This window comes from Rhinolophus ferrumequinum, chromosome 9, assembly GCF_004115265.2.
Source record: "Rhinolophus ferrumequinum isolate MPI-CBG mRhiFer1 chromosome 9, mRhiFer1_v1.p, whole genome shotgun sequence".
Lineage (NCBI taxonomy): Eukaryota > Metazoa > Chordata > Mammalia > Chiroptera > Rhinolophidae > Rhinolophus > Rhinolophus ferrumequinum.
Window position 1 is genome coordinate 44,859,458 of NC_046292.1, and position 21,879 is coordinate 44,881,336.

Below are 21,879 nucleotides of genomic sequence, written 5' to 3' on the forward strand. Positions count from 1 at the left end.
AAACGCAAATAGTGTGGTAAAATGTCATAGGAAATCCTGCTACTTGTCTGCAATGACCAGAGCAGGCCTCTGCGCACAGCTCTACTAGGACCATCAAACCAGGACTCACATTTCAGCTTCTGCCATCAACCACTTAGTCTTAGTACCTTAGCATCTCTTGACGCCTTTTTGTTCCTTCTTAACTTGCCTACCTGTTCACATGTGAAAGCACACTTTTTCCCCCCTAACCACTAACAGGTAATAGGTTATTTCATCTACTAGTTTCCTGCTTATCTCTCTCACATTGTCTTTGTGTCCTAGGAAAAAGTAAATTCACCACCAGGTATTTATAGACCATCATTTGCAATATAAAACTTTCTGTTGAGACTTATTAAAGTGTTTCAGGCATATCAAAGCATTAGACTGAATGAAGCAATTAGTAAAGAGTATTTTACTGAGATTTTGAAAAATTATATTTCCATTGTAACAGCTATAAACGATGTCAGAGGGATAGTAGATGGGGTGGGCGCGTATCATTTTGTGACAGGTGTAAATGTCTAACTATTACGTTGCTTTGTATACCTGAAACTAATAAAAATAAATAAAATTCCCCCATACCATTGAGCGAGAGGCACATACAGAATGGCTAAATGCAGAAGTATTTCTCAGATCTGTTCAAGTTAGTCTGACATAGGATGGGCCAGGGAGGAAATCAGTAGGTTCATATTGCTGGACAGTACAACACATCATACTTTTAGATGGTTTTATATAAAGCGGTTACTGGACAAATCTTTCTAAAACCAATACTACAACAACAAACATTTTTTAAAAATTGACGTCCGAGGACCCTCATGTTCATCCTCTGTTCAGGGCTGGTTTAAGACAGCCATACCACGTGATAGTCACAGATCTGAGCAGGTGACGTAGCTCTTCCCTAAGGTGACCAACAGGCCTGGGGCCACACTGGTGGAAATTTTGTCTATAGATGTGTTTCATGAGGGAAATAAGTCTGAGCAGTTTTCAGTAAAACAGAAAATCAAAGTAAGAGAGCTGGTGATGTCAATAGGGAAAAACAAATCTGGGAAAGGAATTTTCTATCAGTCCCTCAATTACCTGTGTTGTTAAAGTGGCAAATCCTTTTCATCTTTCAGGTCACGTGTGTCTAGAGTTAGTCCGAAAAACTTAGGCATTTTACAAGTATTCTTAAGAAATTTGAAATTAAGCAAGAGCCTGTCTAAAAATTTTAGTACAAAGAGTGAATAACTTGGAGTTTGTGGTAAAGAAGTGAATTGTAGGACACCAAAAAACCAAAATGTACATTTGGATGTATGAATCAATGAAACACCAAAGCCACCAATATTTTTCACACTAAAGTAGAGTGAAGCTCCTAAATATAAATATAAAACTACAACAACAAAATTTCTGTGAGGTGTGAAAGTGATAGAAACCTGCAGTATGAGATCTGAAATTCCAGTGTAATACCTTGGTTTATAAGGGGTCTTGAAGTTTGTGCCTGAAAGCAAAGGTTCTAGCATGGGAAGGTACAAATGTTAATGTTTTAAGCACATTTTGTGCATCGTAAAGATTCTAGACACTCTTCCCGGGCCTATAAAGACAGATTGTTCTAAATGGTTTTCCACTTCCTCTCTAGAGAGCCCTTTAATTCCTTCTGTAAAGACTCCTCTTCGATATTTAGTGATAGAGGCACAGGAACGTTTCATGATTTTTTGGAGTGTAATAGTGTGAAAAGCATGGTTGTAAATGAACTGCTTTACTCCCCTTGCTACCTAATTTCTTTCCCCCTATGCTTTACAAACTAGGATATCTCTTTCTGACCCAAGAGCTCGTGTTTAACTCAGAAGTTATACTTTGCAAATGTCCTGCATGTTCTAATTTGTATGATATAAGGAGAAAAGAGCTTGTCTGAGCACCAATTTGACATCATTTGATTCCCATAGACTTTGAAAGCCAACACCCCTTCCCTTTTTGACTGTCTAAAATGCCCTTGCTAGCCAGATCCCTTTGCTAGCTACAGTGTTTGCACATTTCCTTGTTAATCAGCTGCGTAGGCTCGGAGACTGTGTGTTTTGGTGTTGTTTGTGTGTGCAATCTCGTGCTGCTTCCTGAACGCATGTGTCCCTTCCCTTCACAGCCTACTCGACACCCAGCACCTCCCCCGCAAACCGATTCGTCAGTGTTGGACCACGGGATCCAAGCTTTGTAAATATCCCTCAACAGACACAGGTGGGCCGCTCTCATCTTTTCTGTATGTGGTGCAGCTTGTTTTATTTATCAGGTGCATTGTGACTTGTCTTTCGGCACAACAGGCTGCATTTTCCAGTCCCCTGTTCGGTCCCCTTTCCTCCCGACCCCACCCGACCCCCGCCCTTCAGCCACATTTCCATATGTTCTCAGAAATTGTGGAAAACGTTGCCTGCAATTTTTGCTGCTTGTATTGAGGGGGTAGAAGAGGCGGGTTTCTGGGCCAGAACTGCTTTTGCTATGGAAAGAAATATTTTGCCGTGCTAGATAGTGTGTGTCTCTCCTCTTCTAGGAATCCGTGTCTCTACATGCAAGGAGACAGAAGTAGGCCCCTACTGAAACTGGAATATAAGCTCTGGCTGCCAGCGACATCACAGTGCATGCTGGCAATGGGGGAACCAGCCACTCCTCTGTATTCATTACAGGGTCTCCAGGAACCTGGCAAACTTTCTAAAAGAAAGGGTTTATGAGCCCTATTAAGTTGCTGGTGTTGATGCAGAAAAAGGAGATGTTTGTTATTGGCTATGCTGGTACTGGGGGGCAAGGTGCAATGGGGTGGAAGGCGGGGATGGATGTGAACATATGTTATATTGTGAGGTAGGTGACTGAGAAAAGAGTATGCCAGTCTATCTGGAGCTTGATTTTTCAATAGATAGTTGTGTTTTGTGCTAGTATCAGTTAAAGAGAAGAACTCTCTTTTAAAAGTTTTGAAATGGCTGCTGTTTATTGAAAGAAACAATGAAAGACTTTTGTAGTTCAAAGGTCGTGGATGTAGCGATATTAAGAGGTTTGTGAAATAGAATTAGATTCAAGTTTTGAAAGAAACTCCTCTCTGATTTCCTAATTAGAATGTGGCCATATATTATCATAATTGACATAAAGAAAATATTTTCTCTGTGAGGTTGTCAGCCTAGTAGTTGAAAAAAATTCTCCAAGGTATTTTGTGCATATGCCTGGGAGTATAATCTCCTGATGCCAGAGTTATAACTACTCATCTTTGTTTGTAAGACTGTGACCAGGAGCCTATGGATGAGCTAGATTTGCCTTCCTGGGTCCATTTGCTCTCTCTGTAAAGGGTTTTAGTTTATTGCTGTGTCAACAGCATGGGTTAAACTGCATCGCATCTGAAGCCTTCCTTACACTGCAGCAGGGTCACAGAAAGTACAGCTCAGAGGAGGCAGCTGGGAGGAGAGGGGGAGCAAAAAAGGGAGGGAGAAAGTTAACTCTTGAATTTCCTACCTCTGCTCTTTCTTCTGAAACGGGCCTGTACGTGGTGTCTGGGATTAACATCTCCTATTCAGTACCTCCCATAAAATTGTTCGAGTCTTTTGCTTGTTTTCCCATACCTTCAAATACTTAACTGGTAAATTTGAAGCTGAATAATTACCTCCAATGCATTAAACTAGAAGAACATTTCATTTTGTACTTTGGGCTCACATGTTCAAGTTCAATGGGAGGGGAAAGCTGGGGACAGTGGCTCTAATATTGGGTGATTTCTTTTCTCAAAGCCCCAGGGTGCTCAGGTTACTGCATCAAAAACCTCAAAAATGCAGTTTGGAAATGTCCTGTTTGTGTTTTACATAGTATTTTTTATATGAGCTGTGGTTCACAGCACTCAAATTGTACCCTGTGTTCCATTCAATATGTTTCTCTATAATCAAAACGTGTTATATTCCAATATGGCTTTGTTTCACAAATGCCTTATTTAACCCATAAGCTGGGACTTCATGATGTTGACCACAAAAATTCAATTCTTAAAAATCCAGATTTACCACGCATCTGGATGAGTGATGTCATATAGACCCAATATTGGCATCTGGAACTGAATTTTTTGGTTTCCATTAAATATTTGGCATCATAGGGACAACAGCATAAATGTTTTTTATCACAGTGACACCTGCTACATTTGGCTTGAAAAAAGACATCCCTCGTTGTCTTATGAGAAGCTATGCTAATGGAGTTGCCATTTTTTCATATATATACTGTGTTTCCCCGAAAATAAGACCTAGCTGGACCATCAGCTCTAATGCATCTTTTGGAGCAAAAATTAACATAAGACCCAGTATTATGTTATATTATATTATATTATTATATTATATTATATTAAAGACCTGGTCTTATATGACAGTAAAATAAGACTGGGTCTTATATTAATTCTTGCTCCAAAAGACGCATTAGAGCTGATGGTCCAGCTAGGTCTTATATTCAGGAAAACACGGTGTGTGTGTGTGTGTGTGTATGTATATAATATATATATGTATATTATATATATAAAATATATATAATATATATTATATATGTGTGTATATGTATACATATATGTATACATAATATGTATATATGTGTATATATGTATATGTGTATATGTATATATACACACGTGTATATATATGTATATATAGAGAGAGGGAGAGGGAAAAAGTATGTGCTCAAAATATTTTAATTTTAAGGTGTATATATTAACTCTTTAAAAAGAAGGAACCACTTTCTGGAACCACTTAAAGTGTTAGACATATATAGATAATAAGAATAATAATATGCTTTTTTGAAAAGCTCCTTTTTGAGAACATGTTAGTTCAGAAAAGGGATTTTTTTAATAGGAATTTTTAAAGATATAATTTGAACATGGCCTGTAGATTAGTAATTTGTTAAGCAAGCTTGCATTTTTTTCTATATTGATGCTTTTGTTAATAAGGCATGGAATTTTTAATTGAATTATAGGAAAAGTTTTCTGGGAAAACAAAATTTTGCTTTCTACCTTTGGAGAAGTAAAAATTGAAGAGCCACCCAAGCAGATACTTGAACTCTATGAATGCAAAGGAGATACCTTGTGCATAAATTCAGAAACAAATGTAAAATAAATGACCTCCCTTTCTCCCAAAGACTGGTTCTCAGTGGAAATCTCTTCAACTGAGTGAAGCATCAAACTATAAAAGGCGGATTAGATATGGTCTCTGTTTCTTCAAGCAAATAGAACTTGAACTAATGCATAGACATCTTAAGTAGGTAGTTTTCAGTTTATCATAAGACTTTTCTTTAAAAAAGAGTTCATTGATTATATATAGCCTCTATTTATACAGCATTTTTATGTACTAAGTACCTTAGGTAAATTATCCAACTACCCTTTACAGCCACCCAACAAGGCAGATATAATTTTCTCCACTTTATAGATGTGGAAACTAAGACCTAAAGAGATTATTGATTTTCTCAAGGCCATACCTTGGTAAGGTGTGGAGCAAGACTCTGTCCTCGTTCAGTCTAACTCCAAAGCCTATGCTCTCTAACTACTGTACGGTAGTGCTGTATGAGCCATGGGCACCTTGCCCTGCGGATATTCAGAGACTGATGCTCAACTCTCAGGAATACTCCTGGCATATTCCCTACTTCGAAATCTGAGATTGTATTAGAACCTAATCCTTAGTATATATATACCCAAAAGAATTTAATGCAAGGTCTCAAAGATATATTAGCACACCCATGTTCTTTGCAGCACTATTCACAATAGCCGTTAGGTAGAAGCAACCCAAATGTCCATACATAGATAAACGGATAAAATGTGGTATATAGATTTCATTGTGTATCTACCATTTCAGTATGGTATAATACATATTATTCAGCCTAAAAAGGAAGGAAATTCTACAACATGCTACAATATGGATGAACCTTGAGGACATTATGCTAAGTGAAACAAGCAAGTCAAAAAGGGACAAATGCTGTATGATTCCACTTAGGTGAGGTACTCGAGTTGTCAAATTCGTAGAAACAGAAAGTAAAATAGTGGTTGCAAGTGGCTGGGGAAAGGACAGGGACAGAATGGAGAGTTACTGTTTAATGGTGCAGGGATTCAGTATTACAAGATGAAAGTTCTGGAGATGGATGCTGGTGATGGTTGCACGACATTGCAAAGGTACTGAGTACCACTAAACTGTACACTTAAAAATAGTTAAGATGGTAAATTTTAAAAATGTAATCATTAGATAAATTCTAACAGCCCTTTCACCTCTTAAGAGTCTAAAATTCTGCAAAACAGCCAAGAAAAGCGGACTGTTTATCAATAAAACCCACTGTGATTGTGTGCTGACCTCTCTGAGGTCATTGTCATGCCCAGCACATAGTGGGTAGTCAGCATTTATTGGTTGAATCTAAATGCTTCATAAGGAAGTTTAAAAATAAGGAATTTTCCTTATTAAAGTCATGATACATGTTAATTGTGGAAAATACAGATGGGAAAAATAATAAAAATCACTTGTAGTCCTACTGTTAACATTTCTGTATAAATCCATCCAGACTGTTTCTATGCATACAAATATACTGCAAAAATGAGATCATATTATATACACTGTTTGGTAACCTGCTGTTTCTTCCCCTTAACAATATATTATGGCCTTCTTTCCATGTAAATTGGAAAAATTGAATATTGGCTTTTATTGCACCTATTCATCATCTGTAATGATTGGTAGGCAAAGATAACATGGATAATTGAAAGCCATTTTTCCTCCTCCTTCCCTTCTAGTCTCTTTTTTTCTCCAGGGAATTCCTCCCTTCACTGAGACAGAATTGCCTTCTCTTTAGCCTTGCCTTGAGCTAGTTTTCTTTCAGAATGCCTTTCAATTGCATTGTATATCTCACCCCAGCGTTTGGCTCTGTTCGAACATTCTTGCCAAGTTATCTATCCCATTCTTCTGCCTCACTTGTCTGCTACCCCGGCTACTATCATTATTTGTCTCTCATTTCCCTCCACCTCCTCCATTTTGTAACTCATCATTAACGTGGGGGGTGGCTCCCTCCCTACAGCCTTGAGAACACCCATCTATTCTGAGAAATCATGACCACTCGTCCCACCCCGAATCTCATTTTTCAATATTGTCCCATGACAGTTGATATTAACATATAGAAAAATCTCCAGGGCATAAAGTATTTACTTCACTTTGGACACTATTAATGTCTCCTGCACGCCCACTGAGTGATATAATATAATAGAGAACATGCCATCATCTCAGATAGCAGAAAGCCAATGGCCATTTCAATTGCAGCTCATAATTTAATCTGATCCCTGAAAATGAGAGCCATTAAGAGGAGGCATTTATTTAGAGAAAAAAATGTTAATATTTCATCATCAGGTAATAAATAGAAATACCAATTCCCACACAGAAGGACTGAGCAAAGAACTCATTTTGATTCAGGTTCTAGTTTAATCAGAATGTTCAAATAAAATGCTTAACCTGCAGAACTTCAATGAGGACTAATTCTTTAAAATGAAAAATGAGTGCAAACAATATTAAAAGCAGGCATTTCTTCCCTGCCACCAAAATCTATCACTGTTCTGCATCAACAGAATTGTGGTATCTGAAATGCTATTTAAAACCAAATTACCATTTGGATTATTAGAAGGATCGCTTGGCATGGCATGGGCTTGATTTCTTGACAAAAAGGCACAGGTGCTGTAACCTTTGCTTAATAAATCATTTAGCTGCCTGACTTGCCTGCACCGTGACTGCCTTTGCCTCATGAAATTTGCAAACGTATGTACAAGCCACACACTTCACCATGTGGGAAACCAGCCGCCCCAGAGAGGTCCCTACATAGCTCAGTTATGGGCATGGCACCATTTTCTGCCTTTGGTGGCAGTGCACAAGGAACGCAGGGAGGTGGCGAATGTGGAGAGCATTCTGATGTGTTGCCATTCGGTGGGTCACATTCCTGAAGCTCTGAGAAACCAAAACTTAGGTAATCTGCAAACCCCTTCCTAAGTTCCTTCCTTCACTCACTCATTATTTCTTACTATATTCCCAACACTTACATCATGCGGGGGTAACAGTGCTCCTCAAGTTGTTCAAAGTCTGACAGGAGAAACAGAACAATAGGAATGGCTGTGATAACAATAATGCAGCCTACCATTTACAACAAGGATTTGCCTACGAGGCCATGACACTTGGGTAGAACTTTCCAAAGAGTGGCAGGAGCAGAAAAGGCTAGATGCTTTCTCTGTCCTTGTCTAACTTTGGTCTGATGATATGGTTCTGGTTCTTATACATTTTACCTTGTTTTACATACTTTTAATATTTGACCATTTGTCCACGAGCTGGTAGATAGATAAGACTTAGCCCACCCTAAGAAGAGAGCCATATTGACTTCTGTCTTCTCTGGACCAAGCAGGTAAAGTAGAATCTTTTCCTGCTGTTGGCATATCAGCCAGTAGTCCCCTCACCCCTTATTTCCAAAACTGCACCCTCCCTGTGTAATATCCTCACCCAGGGCACTAAGCGCACTTGAGATTGCACTTCAAGTAGCTGCAGCCGTTCCCTGCCTCCTCCCCACCCTGACCCAAGCAAGCTGCCTGCCTGCAGGAGGTTAGGTGCCACACAGAAGTTCAAGGAGCGGCTCAAGAATTGCAAGGGCAAAAAACTCAGATTTCCTTAGAGAGAAAAAAAAAAAAGGATCCTCCCTCTTCTAGTTAGAACTGGACTTGAGCGTTTTAGTTACAAGCCCACACAACTGAAAACTCCCAAGATTGGAGGGGAATGGCAGATAAAGTTCCATTTACTCCTGACTTTGAAAAAAGTTAATGGGTTAAATCGTTACCCAGTCCTCTGTGTTAAGCACCCACGTGTGCCAGGTTCTGTAACTCAGAGTCCCCTAAGGTTGGTGCTCTTATCCCTAACTTACAGATGAGGAAACTGAAGTTTCGGAGAACACTTGTCCCATGGTAAATGAGGTAGCCAGTATTGAACCAATCTGTCTCTGAAACATCTCTTTCCCAAATACTATCAGCATCCTTAATTATTTAGAGTAAAACGTTACTGACCATTTTCTCTTTAAGGTGGTCTATGACTGACTCATTCTTTTACATCAGGGAATCAGATGAATCAGGAATCAGGAATTGGGTCTTGTGAGATAGGACGGGCGCTTCTCTTGGTGCTTCTGAAGGCCTGCCCCAGTTTCCTATTAGGTCTGCATCTGTAAAATCAGGACTGAGCTCATTCTCTCATCCTGCCTGGGAAAAAGACCTTTTACTAATGATCTTAATCTGCATCTGTGAGAACAGCTAGCCTCTGCCCAGAGACCAGAGAGCAGAGCAGCTGAGATTGCAGGCTTTCTTTTCAGATCTTCATTAAAGCTTTATTCCATCACATAGTAGTACGTATGTGTTTCTTTTTTTGTTATTTCTCTCTCTTTTTTTGTTGTTGTTGTGTTGGCAGTTCAATTTTTCTAGTCTGGTTTATTAATTGTAAAATGCTGATAAATATAGATACACCTCCTATGGTTGGTTTGAGTCTTAAGTTCTGTAAATATAAAGAAAGTAAATGCTTGACACTTATTAAACATTTAATAAAAGATAGCTTTTATTGTAGGGTTGATAATTAAACTCATATTTAAACAGTATTTTTCTGGATTACAAAGTATTTTCTCATTTGATCTTAAGAACAACCCTTTGAAGTAAGCAGAACCATTATTATTGTTTTCCCCATTATACAGCTTTAAAAACTGAGGTTTCAAGAAGGGACTTCCCCAGAACCACATAGCCAGGGGTCACGAGAGCCAGGACACAAACCCACTTCTGACTCCAGAGCCCACCATACCTTCAGGGTTCCCCGTCAGGAAGGACTTGTGTAAGCCTTTTTAGCACGTCTCTGTATGCAACTATATGGATATGGGCAGAACCTACCTGCCAAATACTGGGTCTAAAGCAACCATCTAGCAAATTAGGACAACCTTCCCCATCCACCAAGATTATAACACCATGGGTTCTTCCATTAAACATCTGCCCTAAAGGTATCCCAAAAGCCTGATTCAGTTGGTCACATCTATTCTTCCCCTCATACCATTTCTCCCCTTCGCTAGATTGGGCCCCAAGGAAGAAGAGACTTCCCCAGAGCAGAAGGGTGGTAAGAACTAGCAGCAAGTGAATGTAACCCCCCCAGAATCTGAAGGGGAAGACGGTGCCTGGTCATTTTTTTCTCGTAAGTTCTCAGCTGCAGTCGTAGGTGTTGAATAGTAAAAGCAACACCTCCCTGAGATGAGTGACTCATGTAATCTGCCACCCCACCCCCACCCCTCACTACCGTGGGCAGCAGTGAATCCTCCCAGCTTCCCATCTCCCACACCAACCTGTAATTTCTTGACACATTCTCTTCATATATACTTGGCAGCTGACTCACTGACAAGCTATGAGACACTCTTAAAATACATTTTTCAATAAACAGACCTTTGTCTTTCAAGTTTTAATTTGGCCGCACGTTTTAGACGTCCTCAGCCACAAACTTCACTCCTGGACAAAGTTAGACCATCAGTTCTGGCCTTTGGTCTCCTTGTGCTCTCTCAGTTCTCATACTTCGGTTATCCTGTCACCTTTAACCCTGTTGCGGTTGGATTTTAGCCTTTTTGTTTGTGTTTTGCCTTGCTCCAAAAAGATTGGGGGAAGCTGCTTAGTTGAAGCAAATTGGTGATGGTTGAAAGAATTAAGGTGCATACATGGGGACTGGCATACAATAGGTGCTCAGTAAATGTTGGTTCCTTTCTTGCTTGCTTTTCGTACAGTTGTGCGATGTGTAGCGATGTTTTGATCAACAACGGACTGCATATACAACGGGGGTGTACCATACTGCATAGGTGTGTAGGAGGCTATACCATCTAGGTTTGTGTAAGTGCACTGATGTTCTCACAATGATGAAATCGCCTCATGGCACATTTCTCAGAATGTACCCCCGTCATTAAATGGTGCATGACTGTGTTAAAATGAGATCCGTGGCAATGGAGAAGGGGAAGACAAGAGGGAGATTCCACAGGAAATTTTAGGTTTCCTGGAGAATGCAAGGAAAGGACTAAAAATCTTGTATCCATTCAATAAGCCCTTGGGGTTGTGGGAAAAGGGGGATAGAAAATGAAGTTGGAGGAAAAGTTGAAAAAGAAGCTGTGAGTTGGTGTAGAGCGCTGAGAGGAGTTAGATCAGAGTTTGATGCTAGCCTTGTAATGAAGTCAGAAAAGCACAGTATCAACTGCAGAATTGCTGTCAAGATTTCCAGTCTTTACATGGGTCTTGATACAAATGCTCCTAATGAGTGGAAGTTCCAGGATGCTCAGGGAAATGTTCTTGGGATTGATGATCTGGTTTCTTTAGGGGAACAAGGAAAAAGTCAGGAGTTGGAGAGGAGGATAGACCTGTTTTCACATCCTGGCTGTGCCATTTATCTGAGTGATCTTGCATATGTTACCCTGTAAAATTCAGTTTCCTCATCTATGAAATGAAGGCAATAATTGGATCTTCCTCACAGAAGAAAACCCAATTAAGTGTGGCTTAATCCAATCAGGGTTATTTTTCACATAGCAACAAATCTGTTGGTGAGTGGTTTTTGGCATTGTTTCAGCTGCGACATTGATGCCAGCAGGAACCCATGCTCTTTCTAACATTCTGCCCTACCATCCTTAGCATTCACCTGCTTGGTGCCTCTGATTGCAAAATGGCTGCTGCAGCTCCAGACATCATACCCCTATCATTCCCTATTATTTCTCTTATATTAGGAAACAAAGACCCTGTCATGCTCCTTCCCTGTTTCCTGTTAGCAAATTTCCATTTAGGTTTCCCTGATTAAAACTGGTCACATTTTAATCTTTAGCTGCAAAGGATGTTGGGAAAGCCAGCATAGAATTATCTTGATTGGCTAAAATTATGATCTGTTACCCAGGGCTGGTCACATTGTCCTCCCTAAACAAAATTGCCCCAAGAAAGAGGGGCAATAGATAGCGGGTAGACTGTTAACAGTATCTGCCATATTCTCCTTTTTTCCATTCCCTGATAAGTTTCATGCACTTTTCAACGCCTGTTGTTTGCACTAGATTCCTTTAATCTCTTGCTGCTTTCCTTTTTTACAGTGCCTTTCCTGCACACTCCCTATGTTTAGGCGACGTACATGCTATGTGTATATATGAGTTTTGTGGTGATCATCTCATTTCAGTCCTCTCTCTGTTTGAGTCCAGGCAGTAGTACTGGGGTCTTGTCAGACCAGCTCCCATGGGGCTGTGTCAATGTTCTCCTGGTAAACTTGACCTCTGAAAAAGCTGAGTTGGAAGACATGTGCCTTGGTAATTGCAGGGGAACTCTGTGAAACGGGGGCCCTCGTAAGCCCTCCCAGGTGCTTATCAAACAGTCAGCAGTAGGTTCTGGGTTTCTCTTTTATGACTTGGAACCAGATGCTTCCTTTGCAAAAGAAAAGAGTCTGGTATTGCTGAGCTTGAGTCAACAGAGTTCAGAGAACAGGAAAAGGAGTTGATTGGCCCTGCTATGTGAACTCAAGGCAAGAAGGCTATACAGGTGGTGTTCCCACTTTCCCCAAAGCCCCAGCCTGTGAAAATCCCATGCCTGAGGAATGTGCTTTCCCAAATGTTTCTGTACTCTAACCAAGGACCGGTCACATTAGGAGAGGTTCCTTTCGGACACAGGCTTTCCCAGGCCTTCAAATGTGTCTAAGACCTTGAAGGTTCCACTAACGCAGTTTCAGTGCCAGAGCCTATTGTTTAATGTGAGATTCTCAAAGATCTCATATGAGTTCTCAGTGATTCTTCCTGACCACTTTTCTCACACCCCCTTGTTTACCTTCCTGTTTTTTCTTTCGTGTTTTTTTTTTTTTTTTTTTATTGAGGATGAAGGCACATTCTTTTATCTGTGGCCTTTCTTTTGGGGATATAGCCTTTCAATGAGGCCTATTCATTGAGTTACATTCTGTGACACGCCTTCCCAGAATATTTGCATGAGAATTTTTCCTTAGGCTTCACATTGCTTCCTTTACAGCAGAGATGAAATAACTTAGCACTTCTAATTGGCTTTTCACTTTCCAAATGCTTTACACATTAACTAATGAATCACATGGGTTTATGATAATCTGGACCGCTGTGTTGGAGCTGGGACACAGGGTTCACTGGGTTAGGACAGGCTGTCCTGGCCCTCTGTTCCTCACTGTCATGCCCTCCCCCCGTCCCCCCAGAGTCTGAGTGTGTTGGGTTAATGGAGCTGCAAAACAGGCACAGATGCCCTCAGTGCAGGGCAACCTTGGACCCCACAGCACCACCTTAATCATGTGGGAGGTGCCCAGTGCTGCCTGCCAACGCTGGATGTGCCGCTTGTCTCTTGTTGCCTTGAGTAGTGGAGGGAAATTTACGGCCAGCCCTCATGTCACAAGGCTTCTGCCCCTGTCAAGCACAATCCCCCTTCCATGGATTCCTGGCTGTGTGTGGGGTGGGGAGGAGGTTTAGTGGGGGGCTGGAAGGACAGTACAGGGTCCAGTAAGGGAACTGACCGTAGTAGGGGCCTGTGTATCTTGGTAGAGGAAAAGGGGCACTGGACTAGGAGTCAAAAATATCTAGATTCCTGGCTCATCTCCCTCGCTCCTCAGCTATGTGATTGATCTGAGAAAGGAAAAAGAAACCAGAATTTACTGAGCACCTACTATATTCCTGGCAGCATGCTAGGCTGGAAGGGAGACTCTCGATATATATAACCCAATCCCTGCCGTACATTGCTCACGGACTTCTAGAGAGAAAAATAAATTATAGTAAGGTAAGATAACTGAAACATCAAAGTATGTATAATCCACAAGTAGTACAGAGTAGGTAAATAACTCTGGGGAGAAGCAGGAGAGTCATGGAAGATATTCTAGAGGAGATGACACATAAGCTGATTTTGAAGGAGACAAACATACTTGATGGGTAGAACATGCCATTTTAGGAAAGGGGAACAGCACATGCAAAGGAGCAACTGTATGTGTTGCTCTGTTTGGTATATCTGGTAGTACAAGTAAATGACGGATAATGTTGAGTACTGAGACTGGGAAATTAGACAGAATCTAGTCATGAATACATACATACCTTTATACAATGGTAGGGCATTTGGACTTTATTCTGTGGGAATGGGAAGTGGGTGAAGGGCGCAGTGGGGTCTCTATATATATGTGAAGAACCCATAACCGAGCTTGGTTTAACACTAAGTAGGCCCAGGATTTGGTCGGTAGCAGTAGCATTAAGGCCTATGGTCATGAGGTACCCCCCCCCCCCAAACCTGGGCCAGATGACGTAGTAGAGAAAACATAAGCATTGCAGCCAGACAGACCTGATTTTGATTTATCTCAGCACATGACTGCTATGGACTGACTTGTGTTCCCCCCACAACTGCCCCCACCAAATTTATATGTTGAAACCCTAACCCCCAACGTGATGGTATTTGAAGATGTGACGTTTGGAAGATAATTAGGTTTAGATGAGAGTGGGGCCTCATGACGGGATTGGTGCCTTTCTAAGAAGAGACACCAGAGACCTTGCTTTCTGTCTGTTATATGAGGACTCAGGGAGAGGCAGCTGTCTGCAGGCCAGGAAGAGGACCGTCAGGTACCAAATCAACTGGAAACTTGACCTTGGACATCCCAGTCTCCAGAATTGTGAGAAAATAAATTTCTGTTGTTTAAGCTACCTAGTTTATGTTATTTTGTTATCGCAGCCTGAGCAGACTAGTACATTGACCTTTTAGCTTTTCTGAAACTTAGATGTCACAGTTATAAAGTTATAAATTAATTCCTGCATTCCACTCAGAGTTTTACAAAGATTCAATATGGTTAGCACCCTACCCTGGCTCATGGAAAGCTGATGTGTGCTGCTGCTTTTTACCCCTTAGAATTGAACCTCTGTAAGCACCAGAGGTAAAGCAGGAAGTACCTCATTCATCTTTAGAACCTGGGACATGTGATTGCCAGTAGAAACATAGAAATGTTAATATGGTAAGAACCCCAGAGGTGATCTGGTAATTTTCCCCCTGAGCTGAGTCTCCTCTCCCCACATCCTCCCTCGTCCATTTTCCATAAGTTGTGCCATTAATTCTCTCATTAGCTAGTGGAATGATATTTATTTATTAAGAATATACTTAGCATACTCCCAAGGAGCAAGTTAAAGCTCAGCTCACAGCTGCAGTTTCTGGTTGTGAGGAAAAATATGCTGAGGAATGCAGACAGAGACTTTCTGTGTATGTTATAATTTTATATTAAAAAACTATTAAACTTTATGCTGGATGAGGGAGAGAAGAAAAAAAAATCTCAGTGCAAAAACAAGTTATAAACCTCAGAGCAGGATTTCTGAATGTTTATTTTGTCAGATACACAGCTGACATGATTAGTTCTAATGGGGTGGTGATCCTCATTGAATTGCAGATTGGTGTGAGTGACTGAAATACCAGAGGGACTTAAATAAGTGGTGCATACGGTATTACTTAGGCTGCATCCTTTAGCTAAGCTGAGGGTTTCTTTTTCTCTATCCCTTCCCAGCATGCACACACACACATACGCACGTACGTATGCATGTACATACATGCATGTGTCACACACACACATAGACGCCACGTATACATCTATCTATTCCAGAAGCTCCAGTTAGAGCATGAATTACCTATCAAGAGCAATGCTGACTTGCCTTTGCCGACTTCTCCCCTTTGCCCTCTGCCATCCGAGTGCACCCCAACCCCCACCCCCACTCTCCACGGCAGATAATGGTGTATCAGATCAGTCTGCTTTGCTGCTGCATCAAGACCCAGATCAATTTATCGACTCTGTCAGAGTGGCTGGTACTGTAATTGTTACAACAGAAGAATGGAAAGTGAGAACGTGTCCACATGAAAAATAAAAATGACGTTTTGTTCTTCCCTGCCCCTCCCGGTTTTTTTTTTGTTGTTGTTGTTTTTTTTTTGTGCCTCATAGATCTTTGTGTTTACACAGCAGAGAGCACTTTACTTAAGTTAATCAGCTCCTTCTACATTATTAATTGTGACAGTTAGGGTGCTACAGGACAGGAAGAGTATTATGGAAAACATTGATCTCACTCAGATGGTGTGGACCGAGTGGGTTTGGTATTCCTTCCCTCATTGCACTGCTTTGGGGTCCCATCAAATCACATTTCCCTGATTGACAAGATGGACTGCCTCCCATCAATACAATTGATTTTGTGAAAAAGGACAAGGAACATTTTTCAGCTGGAGATAGATAAATTGTGGTGATGGGAAAGAACATTTCAGAAATCTTTCCGTTTTAGAAATCTAAATTGGGGACTAAGGTACTGTTATCATCCCAAACGAGCCTAATTTGTATACTTAGAAAAATGATTCTATTGAAAGAAACTTACTTCAAATGAAAAGTAGATTTAGTCGAGGCTAGCAGTGAATCTGAGGACATAATATCTGTTTTTAAAAGGCCATCTGCTAATTTTTTGTGGGAAATTTTTGGTTAAGTGCACATCTTTGAAAGACATTTCATTAAAGTTCAACTTTCATGGCTTATACCTATAGACCCTAACATAAATCCTATGTGAACAGACAAAAGTGAGTGGGTGTCATTTGTGACCTGGAAATAAAAGGTCAACCATTGGATTTATAGCTTTTTTAGTGAAAAGAACATAAAGATTCCTGCCAACTGGAGTCAATCCATACTTTAATGTTTCCTAGTTAAGATTATAAAATCAAGGGATTAGGACCATGCTATTCAGTGAAGGTCAAAAATTAAATGTGATGGGCTTAAGTGTCATTCCCATGGGGCAGAAGTTAATATTTCAAAACCCATTTCTACCACTGGCAGTCAAGAAATGAATTGTCCATGGTCATTAACCAAAGTAAGGGGAATCCCACTATCATTACTAAATTTAATGATGATTATTACACTAATCAACTATATTGTTAAATTACTCTGCTGTTCTCCTGTAATGTCCCCAAACAGCGATAGTAGATTGACTGCTGTCAAATAATTCTCATGTACAGTTGGGAACAAGTTAAGATGGAGGCTTGTGGATGAAGGCGTCTTGTGGGAAAAGAAGTTGTCGCTATTTTACGGATAAGAGCGATAACATAGAACCTTCTGCTGCACATAACATTCTTCTAAGACCAAGAATCGGTGACACTACAGGCCTGTTAGAAAGTGTGATTCACCAGTACAAGTTTTTTAAATACAAAAAATGTGAACATGCATTTCTTTCTATTATGACTGTTTTATGTTTCACACCTCCCCGCCCCCTTATCTTTTTAGGGGGAAAAAAAAAATCCATTCGCCAGGTCCTTTTCTTCCTCAAATTTTTGGAACTTTGCGCTCCATCTACTTTGGATTTTTAAGAGAGAAAAAAGGTTATTTCAATGACTTTCCGGGTGACTCAGACACATATGCCCCATACCATTTCCAAATCTGTTTTAAGATGCCAGTATTTTTCAAAGTTATCGGAATACCAAAACAGTGAAGCTGTTAATTTTCTTACAGATTATCTACTCCAGACCACGTCATTTTTCAGATAGGACTTTAAGTGCAATTTGAGATAAAGAGTGTGTCGTTTTTATAAAGCAGTGCCTCCAAATAAGAGAGCCAAAGCCCAGGGAGGTGAAAAATCCTGTGAGGCCACGCAGCTAATCAGAGGCAAAGTGGGACTGAGACGCAGGGTATCGAACACCAGGAAGGGCAGGGACTGATAGTTTAATATGTGGCTTAGGAAATGGGTGCATGGTTCCCATTTTACAGAGGTGTTTTCTAAAAGCCCAATATCCATTAGGCTGACCCAAGGGCACTGGAATCCTGAGGAACCAAAGCATGTTACTCCAAAGTTCACGTGGCAGAATTCATCTTCATAGACGGCCATGCAGTATTATGTGTGAGTGTGGGTGGGTAGCCCAAGTAAACCTGGGCTTCTTGTCTGTGTTCCTGGGTAGCTTTTGGTTGCACATGTTTGTAACTTCTGTCCTTCACAGTACAGACAAAGGTTAAAATTCCCATCTACTTTCACAGGCAAACACGTTAAAGTCCTTCTACAGGAGACAGGGAGTAGGGAAGACCTTTGATTTAAAGTTCGACATGTACATTTGTAAGTTTGACAAATTTCTGTGCTTGCATTAATTAAATTGAAATTGTTTAATTAAAATAAAACTAAAATTGATCATTAAGATTAATTTCACCTGATAGGCTTTGTGTGTCTTCCTAGACAAATATTATGAAAGATAGTGATAATGAAGCAATGAGAGGTATAATTTCACATCTTACAATGATTTTAATATCTGCCAGTTGTTCTCTCTGGTGTCTGGCTAGCTCTGAATGCTGCTATTTGTTACATCATTGCCATTCCGCTAGGGCCATCCTGTCTCTCTCAGCTGGCCTCTTCCCAAATACTTTTTCCTGTCACAGTCTAAAGATGGACCAAATTCTCTTCACCCCACCTCCTAATAACATCATTCTTCCCCTTTCCCTCACCCACACCATCTTCCAGGAAGACTATTTGCTTGGCTCTTCCCCTGGGCCTTGCATCACAATGACCTTTGTAAACCAAGAACTGCTGAATGACACTCCTTGTGGAATTCACTAATGCTTCTCAGTCTTGGGGTCAGTGCTGTCAAATCTGGACTTTCCCTTTGCACCCCTTCCTAGCTGCTTGCTTTGAGTAAGAACCAGGCACAGAATTCAGCTCCATAGTAAGAGAAGGGATTACAGCCACTGAGTGAGTAACTCTAACAGAGCGGGAGGAAGAAAGCAGCTTCTCCAAGTGCCTCATTTATTTCCAGGAAATAGCTTGCCCTCTTCATCATAAGCCTTCCATGTAGCACCATCAGCGAGCATGTTTCCAAATTTGACACCCTCAGTTTCTTACAGAAAATTGTAGAAGGACGAGGCCACTGTTTTACCATGAGATTCAGCGTAAGTTAACATTAGATTTACATTTACTTACCCACACATTAATACATATAAATTTTTTAAACTATCAAGTCAAAGATCAAATAATTCTGTCTGCAAAATAATTAAGATCCTCAAGGACAAATTAAATCCTCAGGAAAATCTGCAAACCATTTGAGTCTCAAATTCTCTCATCCACTAGTCTGCCAGAGTTGCTTAAAAAAAAAAGTAGCATTGGCTATTATCTTTGTTTCCTGTAGCAACCCTTAACAGCAGAATGGTCCAAAGGACAGTGGAGAATGAGTCAAAATTAGATAGATATTTGTGAAAAAGAAAGAAGAGAAACAAAAACTAGATAAAAGAAAGAACATATGATTCTCCCTAATTTGAGGTTGAGTGACCAATGGTATAGTAGAGATTATCTCATATGCAAATTGTCATGTTTTTGCAAATTGGCCAGTCATTCCTGTCCAAAGCCTGAGAAACTCTTAGGCTTGTGAGCCCTGATTCCACTCAATCACCATAAGTAAAGTGCTGCCCAAAAAGAAACTAATTTTACCATTCATTTCTATGGAATATCATCTAAACGGATTCTACTTTTATTCATGTCTTTATCCAGTAGAAGAAACTTCCTATTTTCATAGCAAAGGGTTTTATTTGGAAGCATATTCACATTTAACTTGGTTTTAGAAAATCCTTAATGTTTTTCAGCATTTAAACTAGGCTAAGTTCAGGGGATTGAAAGAAAAGAATAGATAGCCAGCATACCCATGCTGTCTATGATTGTATTTATCCAAGAAAAATGACTGCCCATTTATTGCAGTAGGCCAAAAAGGGACCACAACGAACATATAAATACGAGGGATCTGTCTTCCCCATGTCAGAAAAGAATACCATAAATAAATAAATAAATAAAAGCATCATCTCTGTATGGTCAAGTAAAGAGACAAAACATTTTCATTTATTATTTCATTTCATCCTCAAAACCACCATGCTAGGAAGATGGTCTTCATCCCTTCTTAGCAGAGGTGCAGGCTGAGACCCAGATTCACCATGGACTCAGTCCATTCACCCTGAGCTGAGTAGTGTCTTCTCTGAACCCCCACAGCAGGGCTTCCTTTCGAACTATTTAATCTGACTCATCATATCACTTTGCAGGGATGCAGCTGCAGAACCTGAGGTACTGGGAATGCCACACCCTGCAGTTTTGCTCACCTATCAGGACAGAACTGCTCCAATGCAAAGAGATGCTATAAAGTAACTCTCAAGCATTGCACTATTGCTTTATTACTGCTGTACCTACTTCCTTACTCAGTAAACTCAGAGGGAAGTTCAGAGGCAGCATCTTTCCTACTGTGTCTCCAGCTTTCTTTCCATTTCTACCCACAAAGACCATTGCTGCTTTCTCCAAACTCTTGGACCCTTGCTTGAGTCTTAACCTCAGTCAGTCAGGAAATCAGCTCTCTCCAAACTGAGTTCCCTATGAATCTCTCAGAATCCCTACTTCTGCTCTTCCTGGTTCTAAACCAAAAATAGCCATTTCCTCTTCTGTAGTGTACCTTTATAGGCTGGAAAATCCCTGAGATCTTTCTGACCTCAAAAATCCCTTAGGTTTTTTCATAGACATAATGTGGAATCCCTTTTGAGTTGGGGACATTCATCTTCATAGTACATTTTAACTGCAGAAAAAGTTTAATCAAACCCTAGTTTTTATATTTGAAAAGAACAACTATGCAGTGACCATTTCCACAAAGAGCTGAAAATGGTTGCAGAGAAATTTGAAGGCTTGGCTATGGAATTCTAGAATATACAGTCAGAGTCTGTTACTCTTCTTTTTAACTGGAATATTAACTCTAAAGCCTTATAGGGAAAATTAAGAAGATACCATTCTCTTACCCCTGCCTTGTCTTTCTTTCTCTTTATATGTCTTTATTTCTCTTTCTTTGACTTTATAGTAGATCTGAGGAAACTTTTAATACTAACGAAAGCTTGGTTCTGCCCAGCCTCTGAGTCTGAAATGCCTGAGAAAGCAATACAGATTCCAACTGTAAAACATTCCTTCACCAAGCCTTGGAAACTAGCATACTGAGGCCGGCAGAGTTCAGAGGGAGCACATGTAAATGAGGTTCAGTTATAAACTCCTGAGGAGTGTTTTATTTAGTTTAAACCTGAACTTGAACTCGTAAACGTGTTCCTGGAGAACAACATCGAAAGGCTAATGCAGGAGAACAGGAAGCCATATTTTAGCTCAGTCAATTCACGTCTTTAAAAAAAAAAAAAAAAAAAACAAACCTTCAAGTATTTTTTTTAAGTGCACCACCTTTAGGATAGCACAAGGTGGCAAATGTGCAAGACTTTTGTGATTGCAGAATCAGAATGAAAGTTAATATGTATCATTTGAACTTACCACCACTCTTGCAAAATAAGCAGTAGGATCTCCTATCCATAGGGTGACGAACAAGAGAAAAGGATTTTTAAAGAGCCAGCGAGTATATAAGTCATCCAATCTGTAACTGGCTTCATTAAAATATAACAAAGTGATGCTAGAGGTATGTAACTGTTCCAAATTAGCACTGTGTGTCTGAGTTCTAAGTCGTTTCCTAAATCACAGTTACGGGGAGACCACTACCAGTCAGAATTTATCTGAGAACAAAATAAGTGATCTTGTTTGCATGCTTGACTTTATAGAACACATTCTTAAATCTGTCTTCAGTAATCTTTGCTTATAAGATCCCCACCATCTCCGAATTCATTACTAAAAAGGTAAAAATGAATGAAATCTTCTATGTTAGAATGGTATTACCTCCTTGTAAGGAGCATAGGTTCTCGACAGGGAAGCCAAGTAGCTCTGCTGATTACGTGTATCACATATATGTCTAAATCATTCATCAGACCCTTCACATAGACGGTTAACGCAATGGGATCTTCATGTTTGTAGGAATCCCACCCCCGAACCCCACCAAGAAGCTTCCCA

At 40.2% G+C, this 21,879-nt stretch overlaps 1 protein-coding gene across 3 annotated transcripts in view; it reads left to right on the forward strand.

Annotated features, from left to right (window-relative positions):
- NFIA (nuclear factor I A) overlaps nt 1–21,879 on the forward strand; it is a 355,469-nt gene that overhangs the window by 320,905 nt on the left and 12,685 nt on the right. For 2 of the 3 annotated variants that reach the window (XM_033113886.1, XM_033113887.1), the window contains exon 10: nt 2,132–2,223. The exons of the other annotated variant lie outside the window; for it this stretch is intronic. In XM_033113886.1, the coding sequence (XP_032969777.1) occupies nt 2,132–2,223 (92 nt within the window). The remainder of the gene's footprint in view (nt 1–2,131; nt 2,224–21,879) is intronic. 3 annotated transcript variants of the gene reach the window in all.